This window comes from Cervus elaphus, chromosome 30 (assembly GCF_910594005.1).
Source record: "Cervus elaphus chromosome 30, mCerEla1.1, whole genome shotgun sequence".
NCBI lineage: Eukaryota > Metazoa > Chordata > Mammalia > Artiodactyla > Cervidae > Cervus > Cervus elaphus.
Window position 1 is genome coordinate 21,870,776 of NC_057844.1, and position 19,497 is coordinate 21,890,272.

General features: G+C 48.5%; 1 protein-coding gene across 4 annotated transcripts in view; it reads right to left on the reverse strand.

Moving 5' to 3' along the window:
- The window catches only part of DHRS12 (dehydrogenase/reductase 12), a 40,812-nt gene that overhangs the window by 7,770 nt on the left and 13,545 nt on the right, over positions 1–19,497 (reverse strand). For 3 of the 4 annotated variants that reach the window (XM_043892186.1, XM_043892183.1, XM_043892185.1), the window contains 2 exons: positions 14,815–14,907; positions 13,505–13,586 (listed from right to left, as the gene is read on the reverse strand). In XM_043892186.1, the coding sequence (XP_043748121.1) occupies positions 13,505–13,586; positions 14,815–14,907 (175 nt within the window). The remainder of the gene's footprint in view (positions 1–13,504; positions 13,587–14,814; positions 14,908–19,497) is intronic. The other variant, XM_043892184.1, reaches the window with a different exon arrangement.

The window sequence follows — 19,497 nt, forward strand, 5'->3', positions numbered from 1 at the left end:
AATCATAAAAGCCACATATATAACATTTTTAATGAGAAAAATATTGTTGAAGTGTTATTTGACATGGAAAGATACTCACAGTATACGGAATGAAGCATTATACAATGTCAGGAAGAACAGAATTCCATTTTTGTAAGGAAAGATGGGTCAGAATGAGGAAAAAGTATCTGCAAGGATGACATTTTGGTACGCTAAAATGTTTAACATGCTTCTCTCTGAGTGGACAATTACGTCTGTGTTAGTCTCTCAGTTGTGTCCGACTCTTTTCGATCCTGTGGGCTGTAGCCCACCAGGCTCCTCTGTCCATGGGACTCTCCAGACAGGAATACTGGAGTGGGTTGCCCTTCCCTTCTCCAGGGGACCTTCCCGACTCAGGGATCGAACCCCAGTCTTCTGCATTGCAGGGGGATTCTTTATGGTCTGAGCCACCAGCTTATGTCTATGTTCTTATGCTCATGTGTATTTTTTTCCCCAATGAACATATATTACCTTGTGTTAAGGGGTGGCGGCAGCGGGGGTGGGTTTAAATGAAAGCCCCGGGCTCTTTCCTGAGTCACTCAGTTCCTGCCTGACCAGCTCTGCCCACTACCTGGAGCCCAGCACGTGTCCCACCCTGCACCCAAGCTCACGGGAGCAGCCTGGCACCGTGGGGAGGGCACTGGGGGAGCCAGGAGTCTGCATTTGAGTCCTGGCTGGCACCTGCCAGTGGCGTGACCAGGGGCAGGTCGACAGAGCAGTGTGCCCTGGGTTTCTTTACTTGAGAAAAGGATATGACAGCTGGCCAGCCCACCTCCTGGAATCAGAGGCTTTGTGCCTGCGAATTGGAATGCTCTCTGTGCACACTGGTTGTTACCATTTTATTTCTTTATCATTATTACTATTATTATTAGCGATTCTCAGTCATGCCTGTCACCTCACACAGCATTCTCAGTTCTCCATACCCCAAACTGTGGCTGGAGGGGCCAGCCTTGTTAATATTTGTGTTTATTTGTTTGTTTTTGATGTTCGTGATTTTAAATGTCTGGTGAATGCTGGGTCTCCGACAGCTGTTCGCCTCCATGCGGTGGCCTTAAACCCTTCCTTTGCATGCACTGCTGGTGACTCTCTCTGTGATTTAATTTTCGAGAAGTAGAAAGGACTTCTGCCAAAAGCTATCAGCCCTGCCACGACGGATAGTCATAAATGACTCCTTGGCGGAAAGGAAAGGAAAGCTGAAAGCAGGTTTCACAAGGAAGGCTTCACCCTCTCCCTGAGAGGCCCCACTGCTCCCCTTCAGGATCAGACTTGCTCACCCCGCTGACCCAGCACACCTCCAGGATGAAGGAGAGCTGGGGGGGCCCCTTTGCGCCTCTCCCCGCAACCCAGGAGACAGTGATGTGTTTTGTTTTCTGCTTCAGGCTCTGCGAGAATATGCTGTATCCATTTAGATGCTAGCAGAGTTACCCTGTCGGGTTTCCCTGGTGGCTCCCTGGTAAAGAATCCGCCTGCAATGCAGGAGATGTGGGCTCAATCCCTGGGTTGGGAAGATCCCCTGGAGAAAGGAAATGGCAACCCATTCAAGTATTCTTGCTTGGAGCACTTCATGGACAGAGCAGCCTGGCAGGCTACAGTCCACAAGAGAGTTGGACATGACGGAAGGACTGACACTTTCACTTGCAGAGTTACCCTGTAGGAAGATTAGCCGGGCCGCTCATCCTCACCTGTGAGGCACAGCCAGGTAGTAGGTGCTTTTCTAAAAACTCCTGGGGAAACTGCAGTTTTTAACAACAGGCCTTCTGGGGTCTCTTCTATCTTAAAAAAAAAAAAAAAAAAAATGATTTCCCTGCAAGTCACTGCAGAGTACTCATCTCAGTGCTCAGAGATGACCTAGAAGGGGAGGTCACCTAGAGGGGAGGGGAGGAGATTCAAGAGGGTGGGGATATATGTGTATATATGGCTGATTCATGTTGTTGTACAGCAGAAACTAACAACATTATAAAGCAACCATACTCCAAATAAAAAAAAAAATTCTCCCTCATCCCAAGTCCCCCACCCTACTTCCTGGGGCCCAGCTATAGCCCCAAGCAGATCTGAGCCATCATGCATGTTTTTTGCCTCCTGGGTCTCCAGCTTTATCATTTCAAAACACGTGTCACTCTACACATGCAGCAAGCATTTCTCCTCCCTCAGAAGGAGATGAAGCCTCTCTTTCCGGTCATAAGCGATTTAGAATCCTCCAGCCTCCTAGCCTCCCTTCTGAGGCCCCTCCTATGTACCTTCCGTGTCTTTTCAGGCCAGCAAAGAGAAACACAAGAAAAATCTGCTAAATGCCCCGTATAACTTCCTTGTTCCTGTTCCCTTCTGCCTATAAAATTTCTAGCCTTGTACAGCTCTTTCATGCCCCATCTACTGCTAAATGGATGCTCCCTAATTTTATGAATCTCTGATTAAAGCCAATGAGAACTTTTAAAAAAAATCTGCTAAGTTAATAACATAAAAATGTATAAGCAATATGTATGTATATATTTGGGGTCCCCTGGTGACTCAGATGGTAAAGAATCTGCCTGCAATGCAGGAGATCCAGGTTCAATCCCTGGGTGGGGAAGATCCCCTGGAGAAGGGAACGGCTACCCATTCCAGCATTCTTGCCTGGAGAATCCCAAGAACAGAAGAGCCTAGCGGCTACAGTCCATGGAGTCACAAAGAGTTGAACACAACTGAGCGACTAACACTTTCACTTCATGTATATATTTATATATTTTTTAATGAAAAGAACTGGAATTAAGACAATCCCAAAGAGGTTTTGTGACTTTTCCAAGTTCCCAGCAAGTCCATGCAGAGTGGAAAAGAAATGGCAAATCTTTTGTTCTTTTTAATCTCTCTTTCCTTGAGTCATTAAACCACAGAGTCCCAGCCTACTGCAGTGCCAAGGGAGTAGGAACGAATCCCTTGTCTGCAAGTCACCGTTCCCTGGGGATGAACTTGGCTCCAGGAGCTCCTCTCCCAGCTCACAGGTCCTACCACGGGCCTGCCGTGAACACAGGCACCAATGCCATTCTCCTGCCCCAAAGCCCTTCAACACTCCAGGCTTCCAACCAGATTCAGCAGAAACTCGTCAGCCTGGCATGGTAGACTCCTTCTGGAAATGTGCCCCCCCCACCCTTAGGGGTGACTCCGTATCCTGTTTATCACAACACACACCGAGTCCTGACCTTGGGCCTGGCGCTGTCGTTTGGACCATGTGGCCTCGACCACATGGGCAGAGCAGACTGAGTTAGAGGTGACCCCGACCTTAGCAGGAGACCCGGGTTTAATCCTTGGGCCAGGAAGATCCCCTGGAGAAGGAAATGGCAACCCACTCCAGTATTCTTGCCTGGAGAATCCCACGGACAGAGGAGCCTGGTGGGCTACAGCCTGTGAGGTCGCAAAAGTCGGACACAACTGAGTGACCAGCACTTTCTCTTCTTCCTGATCCGAGCTGTGCCAGTCAAACTCTCCCTCCAAGTGTGTGGACACAGGACCCTTGACTCAGCGGCCGCCCTATTTGGCCCATGGATGTGGACAAGCAGACCCGGGGAGGGCTGGGATGGAGTCTGCGGACAACAGCCCCAGAGAAACAGGGAAAATTCGCCCGGGGCCTCATGCTCTCCTATCCTGTCCCTGATGCCCCCCCAAAGCCCAGCTGTGCCTCCACCACTGAGTTCCATGAAGGCCGTCCTTGCGGCCCCCTCCAGGAGATCAATTCTGTTTAGTCAGTTTGAGTGGGTTCCTGCTCCTGGTAACCAGACAAACCCTGAGACACTGGGCTTGTCTTAGCTAGAAAACCCACCCATTCACCTGTGCCATCAGCTCATGAGACTATCCCCGGAAAGCTACAGGCAGGCCTCTGCTAGAAACGGCTATGAGTGTCTTTGGTCATTTCAGTCCTAATGTGAACCAGTTCTGTAACTTCTGTTCCTCCGAGACTGACTAGCTAAGACCAGGGACATGTGGGGGATTCTGAGCGTTGATGTGGAAAGAAAAAAACATAAAAAGGAGAAGCTATTTTAGAGTCTGGGCTCCTGGGGGAGGCAGGCCCGGGTGTAGGGAAGACACCTTCAGGCATGGGATAATGTGCCCGAGCTGAGTCCTGCTCCCAGTAATAAGGAAAATAATTCATTATCATTATGACTCATTAGTATTTTAAATTTACACAATGCCTTCCTTCCAAGGAACTCATTATGTCGATGGAGGTTCATTACGAGAAGGAGATTTGGGAGTGGATTTATGTTGGACACAGTCTTCTAAATACGGCAACAAGGACCTTTATGACATGGGTACATGACTTGAAGCAAATCTCTCTCTATAAGCTAATTAGGAAGGGATGCTAAACTGTGCCAAGCCGGGTGAAGCTGAAGGAGAGATGCGTAGTCCTCTTAAAGCGTTCCGGAAACCACAGTTCCATCCAAATATTAAATTTATGGTACCCCTGAAACCGTACCATAGCATTTGTATTATATATTTCAATAGCATTAAAATAATTGTTTGGTGAGAAAAATATACTGCAGTGTTCACATTTAGCACGAAGAACTGATTAGAGTTTCTATTAAAAGAAACCTTTAAAACCAGCTTGAGTTAAAGTCATTTTGGTTACTAGGTGGGTATATTTGGGTCCATGCTTTACCAAATGTACTATCTGCTGGGGAAAATAATTGTCCTTCTACCCCTGGGAAGTTACTGGTGTGGATTTTAAAGGAGCAGACAGCTGCATGGTGAATGCCATTCGGTCCTTGTCCCACGGGTACAGTAACACAAACATCCCATAGTGAGCCCCGGGGCCTCACACACTCACTTTACAAATTATATAAAGACCATTTCAAAGATCATATTACCAGGGAAAGCTGGCAGCAGAGAGTCCCAGAGAAAATGAGGAAGCAGGACTCAAGCTGAGTCCTGCTCTCAGTAATAAGGAAGATAATTCGAGTCATCAACTTCCCGTGGGGTATTTACTCTTGGCTTGGGGTCAGACAGCAGTGAGGGGTGTCAGATCTTTTCCCCGTGCCCCCAACCTCAACTTCCCCCTCTCCCTGCCACTTCCAGTTCCACATTTTAAATACCAGTGGCTACATGCGTGCTAAGTCGCTTCAGTCGTGTCCAACTCTTTGCAACCCCACGGACTGTAGCCCACCAGGCTCCTCTGTCCATGGGATTCTTCAGGCAAGAATACAGGAGTGGGTGGCCATGCCCTCCTCCAGGGGATCTTCCTGACCCAGGGATTGAACCCGTGTCTCCTGTGTCTTCGGTACTGCAGGCAAATTCTTTACCCCTGAGCCACGGGGGAAGCCCCTTTAAAACGCCAGACCCAGTACTAAGTACTGTGAGGGATCCTTGCCGCGGGGTGTCCACCAGGCATTAACACGTTATCATGTAATGAACCTACACCCGCAGTGAGGTCAGTGCTGTGCGGAAGTGCATGGACTGTCACAGCAGGGGTGGGGTGGGGGGTGCGTCAGAGCCACAGGAGCGAGAGATGACGTCTGAGCTAAGACTGAGAGGAGAGGCAGGAGGAAGCCGGCAGGGTGCTGGGAGAGCGCAGGCGTGGGAAGGAGGGTGTCCAGGCGTGGGGTACAGTCTGTGCAAAGAGCCCAGGGGTATTGAGGGCTCACTCAAGGCTGGCTGAAGCCGACAGCAGCCAGAGAGCCTTGTTTAAACATGGGGATGGACCTCTGTGAGCTGTAACGGGAAGAAGCCATCTGGGGGTGGCGCTGGCACCTGTCTTGGGCTCCAGGTCACCCACAGAAGTGAAAATGTCGTCACTTCCTTGTCCTCCCCAGGCTACTTGAGGTCTGAGCCTCAGGACTCTTGTTTAGTCACAGTCGTGTCCGGCTCTTTGGGACTCCGTGGACTGTAGCCCGACAGGCTCCTCTGTCCATGGGGATTCTCCAGGCAAGAATACTGGAGTGGGTTGCCATGCCCTCCTCCAGGGGATCTTCCCGACCCAGGGATCAAACCCAGGTCTCCTGCATTGCAGGCAGATTCTTAACCCCTGAAGCCACCAGGATGCTAGAGGCTAAAGCAGTGTTTCTGGTGCAGGATGACTGAATCTGCTCCCTGCCGTCACAGCCGAGAGGGAGGCTGTTGCTACTACACCTGGGACACAGTGAAAGCTCCTGGTTTACAGCGGGGAGAGCGCGGGCTCATTAAAAGCATGAAGGTGCTTAATTGGGATTTTGTTTTTAAGATTCCTCAAATGAGCACCTGCTCGAATGGCTGTGGGTAGCACTTCTTGAAAAACACCCATGGAACCCCAACCAGATCATCAGACAAGTTTCTGAGCCCCCAGGACAGGACGGGGCCGGGCACCTCGCCTGCTCCCTGGACTGGGGCCAGTGCTCCTTGGCTGGGAGAGTAGGAGAGTGGTCCCCACGGGGCCCCGAGAGAGATCACCCCAGCCTGGGCGCTGCAGCGGCTCAGATACCACCCTGGAGTGGCAGGCAGGGCAGGTGGGGGTGGTCCAGGCACACCATGGCCCAGGGACTCAACTCTAGAAGGTTTTTCTGCCTCATCCCAAATAGCCTCAATAGCAGCAGAAAACCAAAGCCGACGGGTGAATGACCTCTGACTTTTGGGACTCTGACCCCGACCTCTGCGCAGCACTGCACCACATGGAAGGTGCCACTGCACGTCCTCCTCGCCAGCTGATAGTGTGGGGCACCCGCTGTCCCCAGGCCTGAGCGGGGTGACCTGTGCTCTAAGCTGGGGAGAAGACAGTGCCCTTTCTAGGAGCACATGGATTACCAAGGAGGGCACCTCAAATCCACCGTAATAAAGAATCTGCTTCTTACCAAGAAACAGACTCACTGTGCCCCGAGCTAAGATGCTGTCCTTTCTTTTTGCTTTATTTTATATATCTTTACATACAGTAAAACTCTGTGTGTATATGTGTGTGTGTGTGTGTGTGTGTGTGAGTGTGTGTGTGTGAGTGTGTATGGCTCTATGCGCTTTTACCAATGCAGAAGATTGGGTAACTAACTATGCATTATATTGTAGAGTGATTTAGAACCATCCATCACCCCAAATATTCCCTCTCAGTCACGTGGATCCTTTGTGGTCACACCCTCCTTGCATCCCTGATCCCCAGCAACCACGGATCTGTTCCCAGTCCCCAGAACGAGTCTGGCTTGATTTTCGCCAGTGCGTTGAAGATTTATCCACATTGCTGCAAATGTCCATATTTTGTTCCTTTTTCTTGAGGCACAGCATCCCGTGCTGTGGAAGTACCACAGTTTATTCGCCAGTTGAAGGACAGCTGGGTTGTCTTCAGTTTAGGGTGATGAGGAATAAAAATAAAGTAGCTATAAACATTCATGCTCATGTTTTTGTGTGAACATCTGATTTCTCCTGGGAACATAGCTTCCAACTCCTTCTTTAACCCTCGCCTCTAGCCTGTAAAGGTATCATGATCCCATTTTACAGAATGGGGACGTGAGGCTTGGGGAGGTTAAGGCAGTTCGCACACGTCGCCAGAGGAGCTGGATCACAGGCTGAGCTCCTCGTAAGGGCCAGGCAGTGCCTGCCTTCAGTGACTCATGCCCTTTACTAGAAACCACCTATCAATGGGTGACTTCTATGGTGCTAAGACAGAGTCACAGAGGGTGCTCTGGGAGCCAAGAGCAGGAACGCTGGCCAAGCTCCAGGCTAGGGGCGCTCTCAACCGAGTCACAGAGAAGCGAAAGTGAGTAGGAAGGGTACATTCCAGGCAGAGGAGCCTCAGAGATAAAAGCAGGGAGGTATCTAGTAATGGGCTGACTGGGGACTTCCCTGGGCGTGCAGTGGCTAAGACTTGGAGTGTGCAAAGCATGGGGCCGAGTTCAATCCCTGGTCAGGGAACTAGATCCCACATGGCAGCAACTAAGACCCAGCACAGTCAAATAAGTAAATATTTTTAAAACTAATAATGTACTGGCAGAGGATCCATGTTGTGAAATAATGGAAGTATGTCTGGGCAGATAGGGGAGGTACAATAACAAAGGACTGCATTCCAGGTTAAGGAATTTGGGTGTTACAAAAACAGTACCTGACATTGCTATAGTGCTTATTATTCCCAGGTTCTGTGTCTCTCTGGGAATCTTGAAGGTTTGGGAGCTGGAAGGTTTCAGGAACCAAGGATTATTGACAAGTGAGAATGCCTGGTGCCAAACACATTCAGTGCCTGAGGGCACATCCCTCAGAAGTACCATTCTCTGCTTTCCCAGGGTCTGGACCGCAGCTCCCTTCATGGATGAAAAGAGAACTTATTGTATAGTTACTGAAATTGTTTATGTGTCTGATTCACCCACTGGACCAGGAGTCCCTATAATTTCCGAATCCTTATCGCTGACCACAGCTTACAGTGTGTGCTCTATAAATCTTTACTGAGCAGACAAAATATTTTGTTCATTAAACATTTCAGGCTAATAGTTAACCACATCCTTAACTCAGAGGACCCATTTCCAAAGAATTAGAATGTAATAAAACAGACCCTTGCTGCAGATTACTGTTTGACCATATTCACCCCCTCTTCCCCACCTTCCTGGGAGGAGTATGTTTCCCTGACTCTTGATTCAGGGCTCCGTGAAATGACTTGCATTAGTGGTTAGATGTTAGCAGATCTGAAGCAAGCGGGGACTTGCAAGGTTCTTGCACACTTGGGCTTCTGCTATTGCTGCTGGAACATACTCTGGCCAGCCTAATGGTCCAAGGAGGATGCAAGGATTTGGAACATAATGTAGACCCTATTTGCTGAGATACCCTGCTGAGCCCAGCTGAGGTTAGTCCACCCAACAGACCTGCATAAGAGTTAGCAAGAAATACACGCTTATTATTGTGTGCCTCAGAGATCTGGGGGATGTTTGTCATGTAGCAAGAGCTGACAGATACAACCCTATAGCAAAAATGTACCAACTATAATTTTATTTAGGAAGGGGAGCCACAGACTCTGGTTTCAAACTACTTCTGACCCTGTTTCCTTGTCTGTGAAATCTGTAGAGTTGTTAGGAGGACTGAATGAGATAATTAAAAAAAAAAACAGTGCAGACCTGGCACATGGAAAGTGTCCAGTGTGTGTGTTATTAGCATTAGTATCATCACTATTATATTAAGGTGTGGGTTTCCCTGGGGGCTCAGAGGTAAAGAGTCTGTCTGTCAAAGCAGGAGATGCAGGTTCAATTCCTGGAAGATCAGGAAGGGTCAGGAAGATCCCCTGGAGAAGGAAATGGCAACCCACTCCAGTATTCTTGCCTGGGAAATCCCATGGACAGAGGAGCCTGGCAGGCTACAGTCCATGGGGTTGCAAAGAGTCAGAAGTGACTTAGTGACTAAACAGCAAAAACATATTAAGGTGTTTCTGAACCCTGGGTCCCTGCCTTCAGTAGCAGTTCCCATTGGGTGTGGATCTATGCCAGCAGTAGAAAGCTCCAGATAACAGAATGTGAAGTGAACAGAATATGAACATTTACTGTACACTGATGTATATACGGGTTTCCCTGGTGGCTCAGTGGTAAAGAATCTGCCTGTAATGCAGGAGCCACAGGAGATTCAGGCTCCATCCCTGAATCACGAAGATCCCCTGGAGGAGGGCACAGCAACCCACTCCAGTATTCTTGCCTGGAGAATCCCATGGACAGAGGAGCCTAGCAGGCTACTGTTCATAGGGTCACAGAGTCGGACATGACTGGAAGCAACTTAGCACACACATGCATGAATGCACGATGTATGTATGGCCTTCCAAAATAACCTCAACTGAACTTCCCCACCTTCTACCAAAGGGCTGAGGCACCCCGCCTGTTTATTACAGCCAACTAATTGATGACACAGCAGTTCTGGAGGACGTGGACGGTGTCCTCATCTTGAGCCCCGTGGGTGAGAGGGGCTGAGACGTGGGTGAGAGTTTTAACCAGCTCGGGCTGTGGCCGGCTGCCAGCACATCACTCAGCCAAGCGCCTCCGCCCCCTCCCCACATCTGTCTTCCCTCCTCATGGACTCTTAATGCCGCTGAATGCTAACAGGCAAAATGTATATGCTTGGAGAAGACCCAAAGCCCAGGAGCAAGAACAGCACCCCAACAGAATCTGTCTCATGAGATCACTTCACCTCCACGCTTCATCTCCCCACAAAGGTACCCCAGGCAGTTCCTTTTTGTTTCCCAGGAGAGTGAACGATGAAAACCTCTCCAGGCCCCACCCACGTCCACAAAAGGAGAAGGAGAGTGATTTCCAAACTGTATCTAATTCATGTACTATGATATTGTCACGCGGAGCCACACACAGCCACAGGCTCTGACAGCATCTCAGTGATCCTCCACCAAACCTAAGGGTTTCCAAATCCCTAGAACCTGCTGATAAATTCTGCAGATGCTAGTATCGTCTTGTCCTCAGCATTATCAGGAATCTACTGACGTTTGCCTGAGGACTGGAGGCATTTCTAGTGGCCCAACTGAATCTTAGAAAACAGAAAACAACCTAACCCGTGTTGCATAATCGGGCTGAGAAAACATGTTTCATATTAGAAAGGCAGCCAGCAATTTCCTAGGACTCAAATAGAGGTCTGAGCTGTCCATTGGGCTCGGGACCTGCTCAAGAATAATAATATTTGAACCTCCTTGTATCTCCTTATCTGTGAAGCAGAGAGACGTCTACCTGCCCTCCCGTCACTGAATTGCCTCTGTGTATATTGGACTCCATCTTCCCCTCTGGAGAGGATGAATAAATATTAAGCATGAGAATTATCAGGCTTCTCAGAGAAGTTGGGAAGATCAATGTTTCTAGCACAAGTAGGAAATGAAAATGAAGAGATATCAAGGTCCTTGGAAGCAGACCTGATCCGTACAAAAGTACAACATAACCTGCCGTGTAATGAAAAAGGCAAAAAATAAAAGGAAGCTCCCTGGCAGTCCAGTGGTTAAGACTCAGTGCTTTCACTACTGTGACCTGGGTTCAATCCCTGGTTGGGGACCTGAGATCCCACAACCCGTGCAGCGCAGGAAAAGAAAAAAAAAAAGGCAGTCTTGGAGTCCATCAGATCTACCCACATTCTCAGTCAACGCAGATTCCCAGGGGGCCTTCTAAGCAGTGCCCGAGCCCCACACCATGCTTTCCCAGCATGGCAGGTCTCCCCACTGCCAGGCTCCCTTAGCCCTTATTTCACATTAAAGCAGTTTCAGATCTAAGGGAGGAGATGCTGGGGGAGAGGCTGGCAGAACTTGTCCTGGTTATTTACGAACATGGGCTCTGGAGGCAGGCGGACCTGGCTTCAAATTCTGGCTCCTCCACTTGACCTTGGGCAAGTTACTCAAGCTCTCTCAGTGCTAGTTTTTTCATCTGTAACTGTATAGGCAGGAATACCTCCGCTACAGCGTGGTGCTGTGGGTTCAATGACATGTATACATCCCCTCCCCCAGGGCGGAGCACGCAGCACATACCCAGTGGAGTGGAGTTGGGTGGTGGATGGGTGGGTGGGAAGCAGCAGAGCTGGCTTCATCTTGTGCAACCCCTTGTACTTTTTGAACAGAGGAGCCCCCACTTTTGTTTGCCACTGGGCCCTACAAATCACAAAGCTGATCCTGGGGTGCAGCCAACCTAGGAGGCCAGCTGCTAGGATCCCAGGAGTCCCTACCATCCAGGAGAGTCAGAAGGCAAACCCTGTCATGACCCCACATTCGTGTACTTCTGGTACTTTGGGCAAGGACACCGCATTTGGAACAAAGCAGAAGATGGGAATATTTTGTCCTAAACCTGCAGCATCTCATAGCAAGCTCCCAGGGATTTGTTTAAAAAGAAAGAAATGCAACCTCAGAGCTGGGGAGAAGGGTCCTTCTCTGCTCTCCTCCTGAAGGGAGAATGACGAGCAATCTCCTTTGGCCCCTTCCTTCCTCCATCCCAAGCAGGTGAGCACTTCAGTAATAAATATAGTAAATTTGGGAGCAAGAAACTGGGCTTCCTGGGAGGGGTTGGTGGTGTCTGTCTGGGATCATCCAGCCACAACAAAGCCAGCAAGGCTGCCTAATTCTGGGGGTTCAGCATTAAGGAAGTCATCCGGCTCTCACCTGAGCCACACCCTTCACTCAGCCTTGTCAGCAACAACAGTGACTTAGGGCTTTCACTCATTATTATTCTACTGCCTTACTCCTCACTCTGTTCAGTTCTTGGGTGGGAAGAGGTTGCTATTTAATGGATACCCTCAATGACCCCAGCAGCCGCAGGAACCCCCACCATTCATCCTGTGACTTAGGATTAATTAAAACGCCATATTAAAAGCCTCACTTCCTCAGAGGAAGTGGTATGGTCACCGGGGAGAATCTGAGAGTCATTGCCTCTCCCAGGTGAAAGGCACTGAAATCGTCTACAGACGGTCCCCAATTTACAACAGTTTGAATTACGATTTTTCGATGGTGTGAAAGCAATATGCATTCCTTAGAAACTGTATTTTGAATTTTGGGTTTTGAGCTTTTCCTGAGCTGGTAATAAACGGTAAGACGCTCTCTCAGGATGCACGGCAAGTTCCCAGTCAGCCAGGCAATCACAAGAGTGAACAACCTGCACATTTACAGCCACCCTGGACCAGACAACCATTCTGTTTTTCAGTTGCAGCACAATATTTAATAAACATGAGAAATTCAATACTTTATTATACACTAGGCTTTGTGTTAAATAATTTTGTCCAACTGTAGGCTAACGTTAAGTGTTCTAAGCCTATTTAAGGTTGGCTGGGCTAAGCAAGAATGTTCCATAGGTTAGGTGGATTAATTTTCAGTTTACAGTGTGATCAACCTACATATGATGGGTTAACTGGGACCTAACCCCATCCCAAGTTGAGGAAGATCTGTACTCCAGAACCCTTGGTTCAAGAAGGAGAAAAATCCAAAGAGGTTAAAATTCTGGCCCATTGGTTCTCAAACTTAAGTGTGCATCAGAATCGTCTGGAGGGCTTGTTCAAACACAGATTTCTTGGTTCTGTCCCAGTTTTGGATTCAGTGGATCTCGGGGTGAGGCCCAAGAACATGCATTTCCACCAAGTCCCCTGGTGATGGTCCAGGAACCCCACTTTGAGAATCACTGACCTGGTACAAAACACATTGGCCTGTTATTACAGAACCCAGGGGTCCTGTGTTTCAGGTAAACAAATGCCTTTCTAGGCCCATGTTCTTGGCTCATGGCTGCTCCTTCCTCAGCCCTGGCTGGAAGTTCTCTTGGCTGCAGTTTTCATACTTGCCCTTTCCACCTAAGGTGACCCTGCCCTCCTCCCCAAAGTCATGTCTATAATGAGCCTTGAGCTTCCTAGGAAAAAAACCACTTTAAGAATAGTATTTCTGGCACTAACGCATATTATAAAAAATAAGACAAGAGTGTTTTATGAAGAACAAATAATGCATTTAAAGATAAAGTGAATACAATCATGCTATGCACCAAGAACTCCAAAAGTTTATCACTACTTTTCTGATCCTTCTACAGTTTCTGATCCTTCTCCATTTATTTTGCTAAAAATAAATAAGAGAACCGCTTACACTTACCCAGAGTGTTGGTAGCAAAGTTTTTTTCAAGTCCGTCTTCCGTGAGCTCTCTCTTATTGACCATGCAACCTGCATTATTGATCTAGAAATCACAGTTCCCATTTCAAAATAAAGGAAAATAGGGCCAAGGGACCTGTTTCCACATCCCATAGCTCCACGCCACCACTGGTCCCACGGGTATGTGATGACAATTCATGTGCTGCTCTACTGTCTCTTCACACCAAACCCCTTCCTGGAAAATGCCACTTGTGCAGCAGGCTCAGCCATGGGCCTGTGCAGACTTCCAACGACCAAGGCTCGGCCAGGCGACCTAATTCACAATAAAGTGCCCTGGAAATTTGTCTAGGCCAATGCTATCCAGTAAAAGTATGTAATTTCAAGTTTTCTAGAAAGTAGTCACATTAAAAAGGTAAAAAGAAAAACAGCTTCTAAGAGTTTTCTGAGGTGCTGTCTCCCAGGCTGCAGTCCTCATTTTGCCCCAAATAAAATGTAACTCACCAAAAAAAATAAATAAAAACGTAAAAAGAAACAGGTAAAATTGATTTTAATAATGTATAGTATTTAACTCACCATATCTAAAATAGTAGCTTTTCAAGATGTAATCAACATAAAAATGTAATCAATATAAAAATGTTAGTTTACTTTTGTTTTTTTTTTACACTAAGTCTTCGACTTTGGTGGATTTTTACACTGATGGAACATCTCAGTTTGAACCAGCTACATTTCAAATGCTCTGTAACCATACTGGACAGTGCAAGACTAGACTTGGGTCTGAACGAACATTTTGGAACACATGAGAAACTCTTTGGGCAGAAAAGCAGCTCAGCTCAAAGCAGAATCTGTGTGAGGAGCAGAGGGACACCAGCCCACCTGAGTCTTTCAACTTCCTCATTGGAGCAGCTGACTGATACCAAAAGATTTGGTTGTCTGCAACAGGGGTTCTTTTGCACTAAGCTTTTTAATTTTCCCCTGAGTCTCTAATTTTAATACATCAATCCCCAAATCTACAGAGTTCAAGAATGGCAGTACACAAATCACCATTTTATGAAAAAATGGAACCTTTCCATCACCCCCCAAAGACCCAGTATAGGGTCCCTTCCTTTACTCACACATCCAAGCAACATGGTTAGAATGACTCAAATGAGTGAACCTGGTGACATAAACAGGCCTCCCCGTAAAAGATTCTCACTGAGGTGTCACCATCCAGACACACACACACACACACACACATACACACAGAGTCTTCATCCACACAGAGGAGAAACACACAGGCATGAGATTTAACCCCTACTTATGTTTACAAAGCTCACCAAGACATTGAGGGTATGTTCCTGCTTGAAATTTTCAACAAATTTCCAGATTGACTTGGGAACAGACAGGTCCACAACATGCAGAAAGATGTTCTAAACCAGAAAACAAAAGAAGTCATACAGTTAAAAAAAAATGTACTTTTTTCATTAAAAATGGTTTTAAAAAACAAATCATTTGGAATGATATAAAATGCAAAGTCTCACTGCTCAGAAGTACATCATTGTTCACAATTTCTTATGAATCACCCAGAAATACTTTAAGTACATACAACATTTGTACATACATGTTTTAGGCATTATATATACATATATATATACACACTAAGCATTATATATATGTTACACATGTGTATGTGTAGCCCCTTTCCATATAAATAGATTCAGACTATACATTGTTCCATATGCTTCTTTTTCACTTAACATGTTTTAGAGATTTTTTTCCTTAAATATAAATCTACCTTATTTCTTCTAATGGCCACAAAACATCGCATGGATGTGTCATAGTTTCCTACCAATCATTTGGGGGTTTTTTGTCAATATTCTGTTCCAAAGAGAATATCTAGGGCACATCAGAACTATGAGATGACAACTTCCTCTGTGACTCAGCCCTTGCTTACGATGTCAATCTCAGCCTTGTGCTATGGTTACCTCTGGACACAGCCCCACTCCCCTACCCCACCCCACTTAGACTCAGAATTCCCTGACGGAGGAGCCACATCGAGGGCACCCCATGGCAGTGGTGCACACACAGCCATGCATGTCAATGAGCAAAGCACTCTGGCCGTTGGGCCCCTTTTTCCAGCACATACATGAAACTTGCATTCTCAGCACCCACTGAACGGCCCTGAGTTCAACGTCACTGAACGTCGCTGAGGCTCAGCGTCCCTGAACTCCAGCAGGCGTCAGAGACTTATCACCAACCCAAGGCAGAGATTTCTGCTGCTGGGAACTGACCTCCAGACAAGCCATAAAACCCATAATACAGCAGAGTTCAGTGCCCTGCCTCAGTTTCCCCAGCAACGGAGCCACTGAACCCAAGGAAGAATTTCTACTGATCTTAAAACATGTTGTCTCATCCTGAGACAAAGGCTCAGAGAATGAGAAAAGAGAAACCACCCCACCTTATGACTCAGAAGGCCTGTAATCAGCTTGAATGCCATTTTCGGCTTAAGTCTGGCATAACTGAGTCTTCCTCTGCCTTCAAGGGAGAGGAAAAGCACTGTCCATACAGAACTACACTCTTCTCAAAAGTCCCTGAAGGCCCTGGCCCAGCCAGAGTGAACACGAGGCTGTTGACTCACACCAGAGTCAGCCATGAGCCTCTGCCGATGAGGGCAGGCCAAGTCCGGACACCTAATCCTTTCATTCCAAGGTCTTCCCCGAAATCACTGTAGGACCCCCTCCCACCCTGCAGGGCTGCGAAACACTCACACAGAATCCAGGTCTGAAAAGCAACAAAATTCAAATGAACAACAAAATTCAAGTGAGCTAAAATCAATTTTACTCTGATCATCGCACAGTCTCCTTGAGTTTCCTAGAAGCACCCAAGGCATCTCAGAATTATATAGCAGCAGCAGCAGGGAACAGGGAAATCAGCCATGGAGCCTGGTGAAATGAAACATCCTGAAAAGGTGAAAGGAACCGTCTGGCTCCCTCTGCGAGACACTAGGAAGACAGAAGGCACCCAGAAGAGGCCAGCTGTCCTCTGTGACCAGGAGAAGGAACCAGCCAGGTGCTCGAGTGTGAAAAACCCAGGGGCCCGGGTTGGAACCCTGGCCTGGAAACTAGATCCCACATGCTGCAATAAAGAATTCACATGCTGCAACTAAAGATGGTGCATGCTGAATGGAAACTGAATAAAACAATATCACCTCTAATTTTCAGATGAGGAAACCGAGGTTCAGGAGAGCTAAGCGCACTGTCTAGCCCACAAGGCTTTGGTGAGGGCAGAGCCCAGCTCCTCCCCTCGTGCCCCTGACAAAGCTTCACAGACAGAGAGGAGTCGCTGCTCCTGGGGTCTCCTCCTCTGTCCTGTGAGCCTGCTCCTCCAGCAGCCCCCCCACACCCGCTGCCGCTCCATCCACTGCCCACAACTGAGGGGCCCACAACTCCAAGTTTTAAGCTTTAAAAAATTTTTTTTTTAATTGAAGGATAATTGCTTTATCAGCAATTTGCCAACAAAGGTCTGTCTAGTCAAAGCTATGGGTTTTCCAGTAGTCATGTGTGGATATGAGAGTTGGACTATAAAGAAAGCTGAGCATCAAAGAATTGATGCTTTTGAACTGTGGTGTTGGAGAAGACTCTTGAGAGTTCCTTGGACTGCAAGGAGATCCAACCAGTCCATCCTAAGGGAAATCAGTCCTGAATGTTCAGTCAAAGGACTGATGCTGAAGCTGAAACTGCAATACTTTGGCAACCTGATGCAAAGAGTTGAGTCACTGGAAAAGACCCTGATGCTGGGAAAGATTGAAGGCGGGAGGAGAAGGGGACGACAGAGGATGAGATGGTTGGACGGCATCACCAACTCGATGGACATGAGTTTGAGCAAGCTGCGGGAGTTGGTGATGGACAGGGAGGCCTGGCGTGCTACAGTTCGTGGGGTCGCAAAGAGACAGACATGACTGAGCAACTGAACTGAATTCTTTATAATGTGTTGGTTTCTGCCATACAACACCGTGAATCAGCCGTAAGTATACATATGTCCCCTCCCTCGTGAGCTTCCCTCCCACCCCCCGTCCCACCCCTCTAGGTCGTAACAGAGGAGCAGAGCCTGGAGGAGGCACTGAGTCAGTGAAACCACACCTCCCGGGATGGGCAGAAGGTATCGCCAGCCCTGGACCGCCGAGCTCTCAGTGAGTGCTGGAGACCACTTACACAGATGAAAGAGGAGAGGATTTGTCAGGGGTTTGTGTGCGGGGATGGGGGCAGGCTACAAGTTGGGGGCCCCCTCTCCCCACCCCAGGAAACATGCTGGTTCCTGCTTTTGGTTCTTCCTCCCAAAGATGGTGCTATTGGGTATAAGGAGGGGCTCAACAGCATCAGCAGAACGATACTGGCATCTTTTTCTATATAAATCCACTTGGTAAAGAATACAGCCGAGCCCAAGGAGGGCTGGAATCCAGGCAAGCCCCCCCCGCCCGAGGCCCGAGATCAGTGTTCCCATTACGTCCTGCAGCAGCACCCCCAAAGGTACCAGCAGGCAGACAGCCAGCCTTCCACCTCAAGAACTGCAGCCCCCAGATCGCGGCCCCACTTGCCAACGCAGAGGGAGGTTCAGAGACCTTTGTGCTCATGGCTGGCACGAAGCCTCCAGGGGCATCTGAATGGCGAGAGGCTGCCAAGTCAAAGGGAGAAGGACAGCCTCTTGCCTTGAAAACATTACTTCCAGATAAAGGATAACCCTCATGGGCAGAGGCAAAATACTCCATTCTAGACTGGGGCGGATTTTTTTTCCATTTGGCCACGGCCCACGCCTGCGGGAGCGGGGCACTGTCCGCCCCTCAGCTGTGGGCAGTAGATGGAGAGGCAGCAGGCGTGGGGGCTGCCGGAGGAGCGGGCGTAAGGACAGAGGAGAGAACTCCCGGTGGGACTGGAGGCAAGACGTCCCTGGTGGACGTGCAAGGGGCCCGTCACTGCCGGCCAACCTGCTCCCCTCCACAGGACCCTGGGTTCTCCACCGGGGCCAGCTCCTCGGGGAAGCAACTGCACGGTACACAGACCCCACATCCAGGCCCTGCTTATGTCAACGCTCTGCCTTCACTGTCCTCCAAGTCTTATGTTTTAATTTTTAATCGGAAGATAATTACTTTACAATGTTGTGTTGGTTTCTGCCATACAACACGACCCAGCCCTAAGTATACAATGTCCTCTCCCTCTTGGGTCTCCCTCCCACACCCATCCCACCCCTCTGGGTCATCACAGAGCACCGAGTTGAGCTCCCTGTGTTACACGGCAGCTTCCCAGGCTGTCTATTTTACACATGGTAACGTATATGTTTGGGTTTCCCTGGTGGCTCAGACAGAAAAGAATCTGCCTGCAATGCAGATTCAGCCATGAATCTGGGTTCAATCCCAGATTTCAATCCAGGGTTCAATCCCTGGGTTGGGAAGATCCCCTGGAGAGGCGAATGACTACCGACGCCGGTCTCTTTGCCTCGAGAATCCCACGGACAGAGGAGCCTGACCGGCTACAGTCCATGGGGTCGCAAAGAGTCAGACACCACCGAGCAACTAACACTTCTCCTTTCAATGTGTATGTTCCAATGCTACGCTCTCTATTCGTCCCACGCTTGCCTTTCTCCACTGTGTCCACAACCGTGTTCTCTGTGTCCTCATCTCTATTCCTGCCCTGCAAATAGGTTCAGTGAAGTCAGAAAGAGAAAAACAGGTGTAAGATAACAAGTACAATAACACAGGTACATGGAAGTCGTATGCTGTTTACACCAGGGTCCCCACACTCTGATTTTGCCCTGGGGCCCTGCAGATTATGGAGCAGGTCCTTGGTCCCAAGTGAGTCAGAGCAGGAAGCCCACAGAACTGTGCGCCAGCCTTGAACACTCTCGATAGGAAGCCGCTCTCATCAAGGCCGAAACGTCATTTGCGGTCCCTCTTTATCTGAAGGCCACCGGGTCGGTTTACAGCTGGGCTCACCCTGAGTCACCCTGGACATGCCTCAGTGACACGG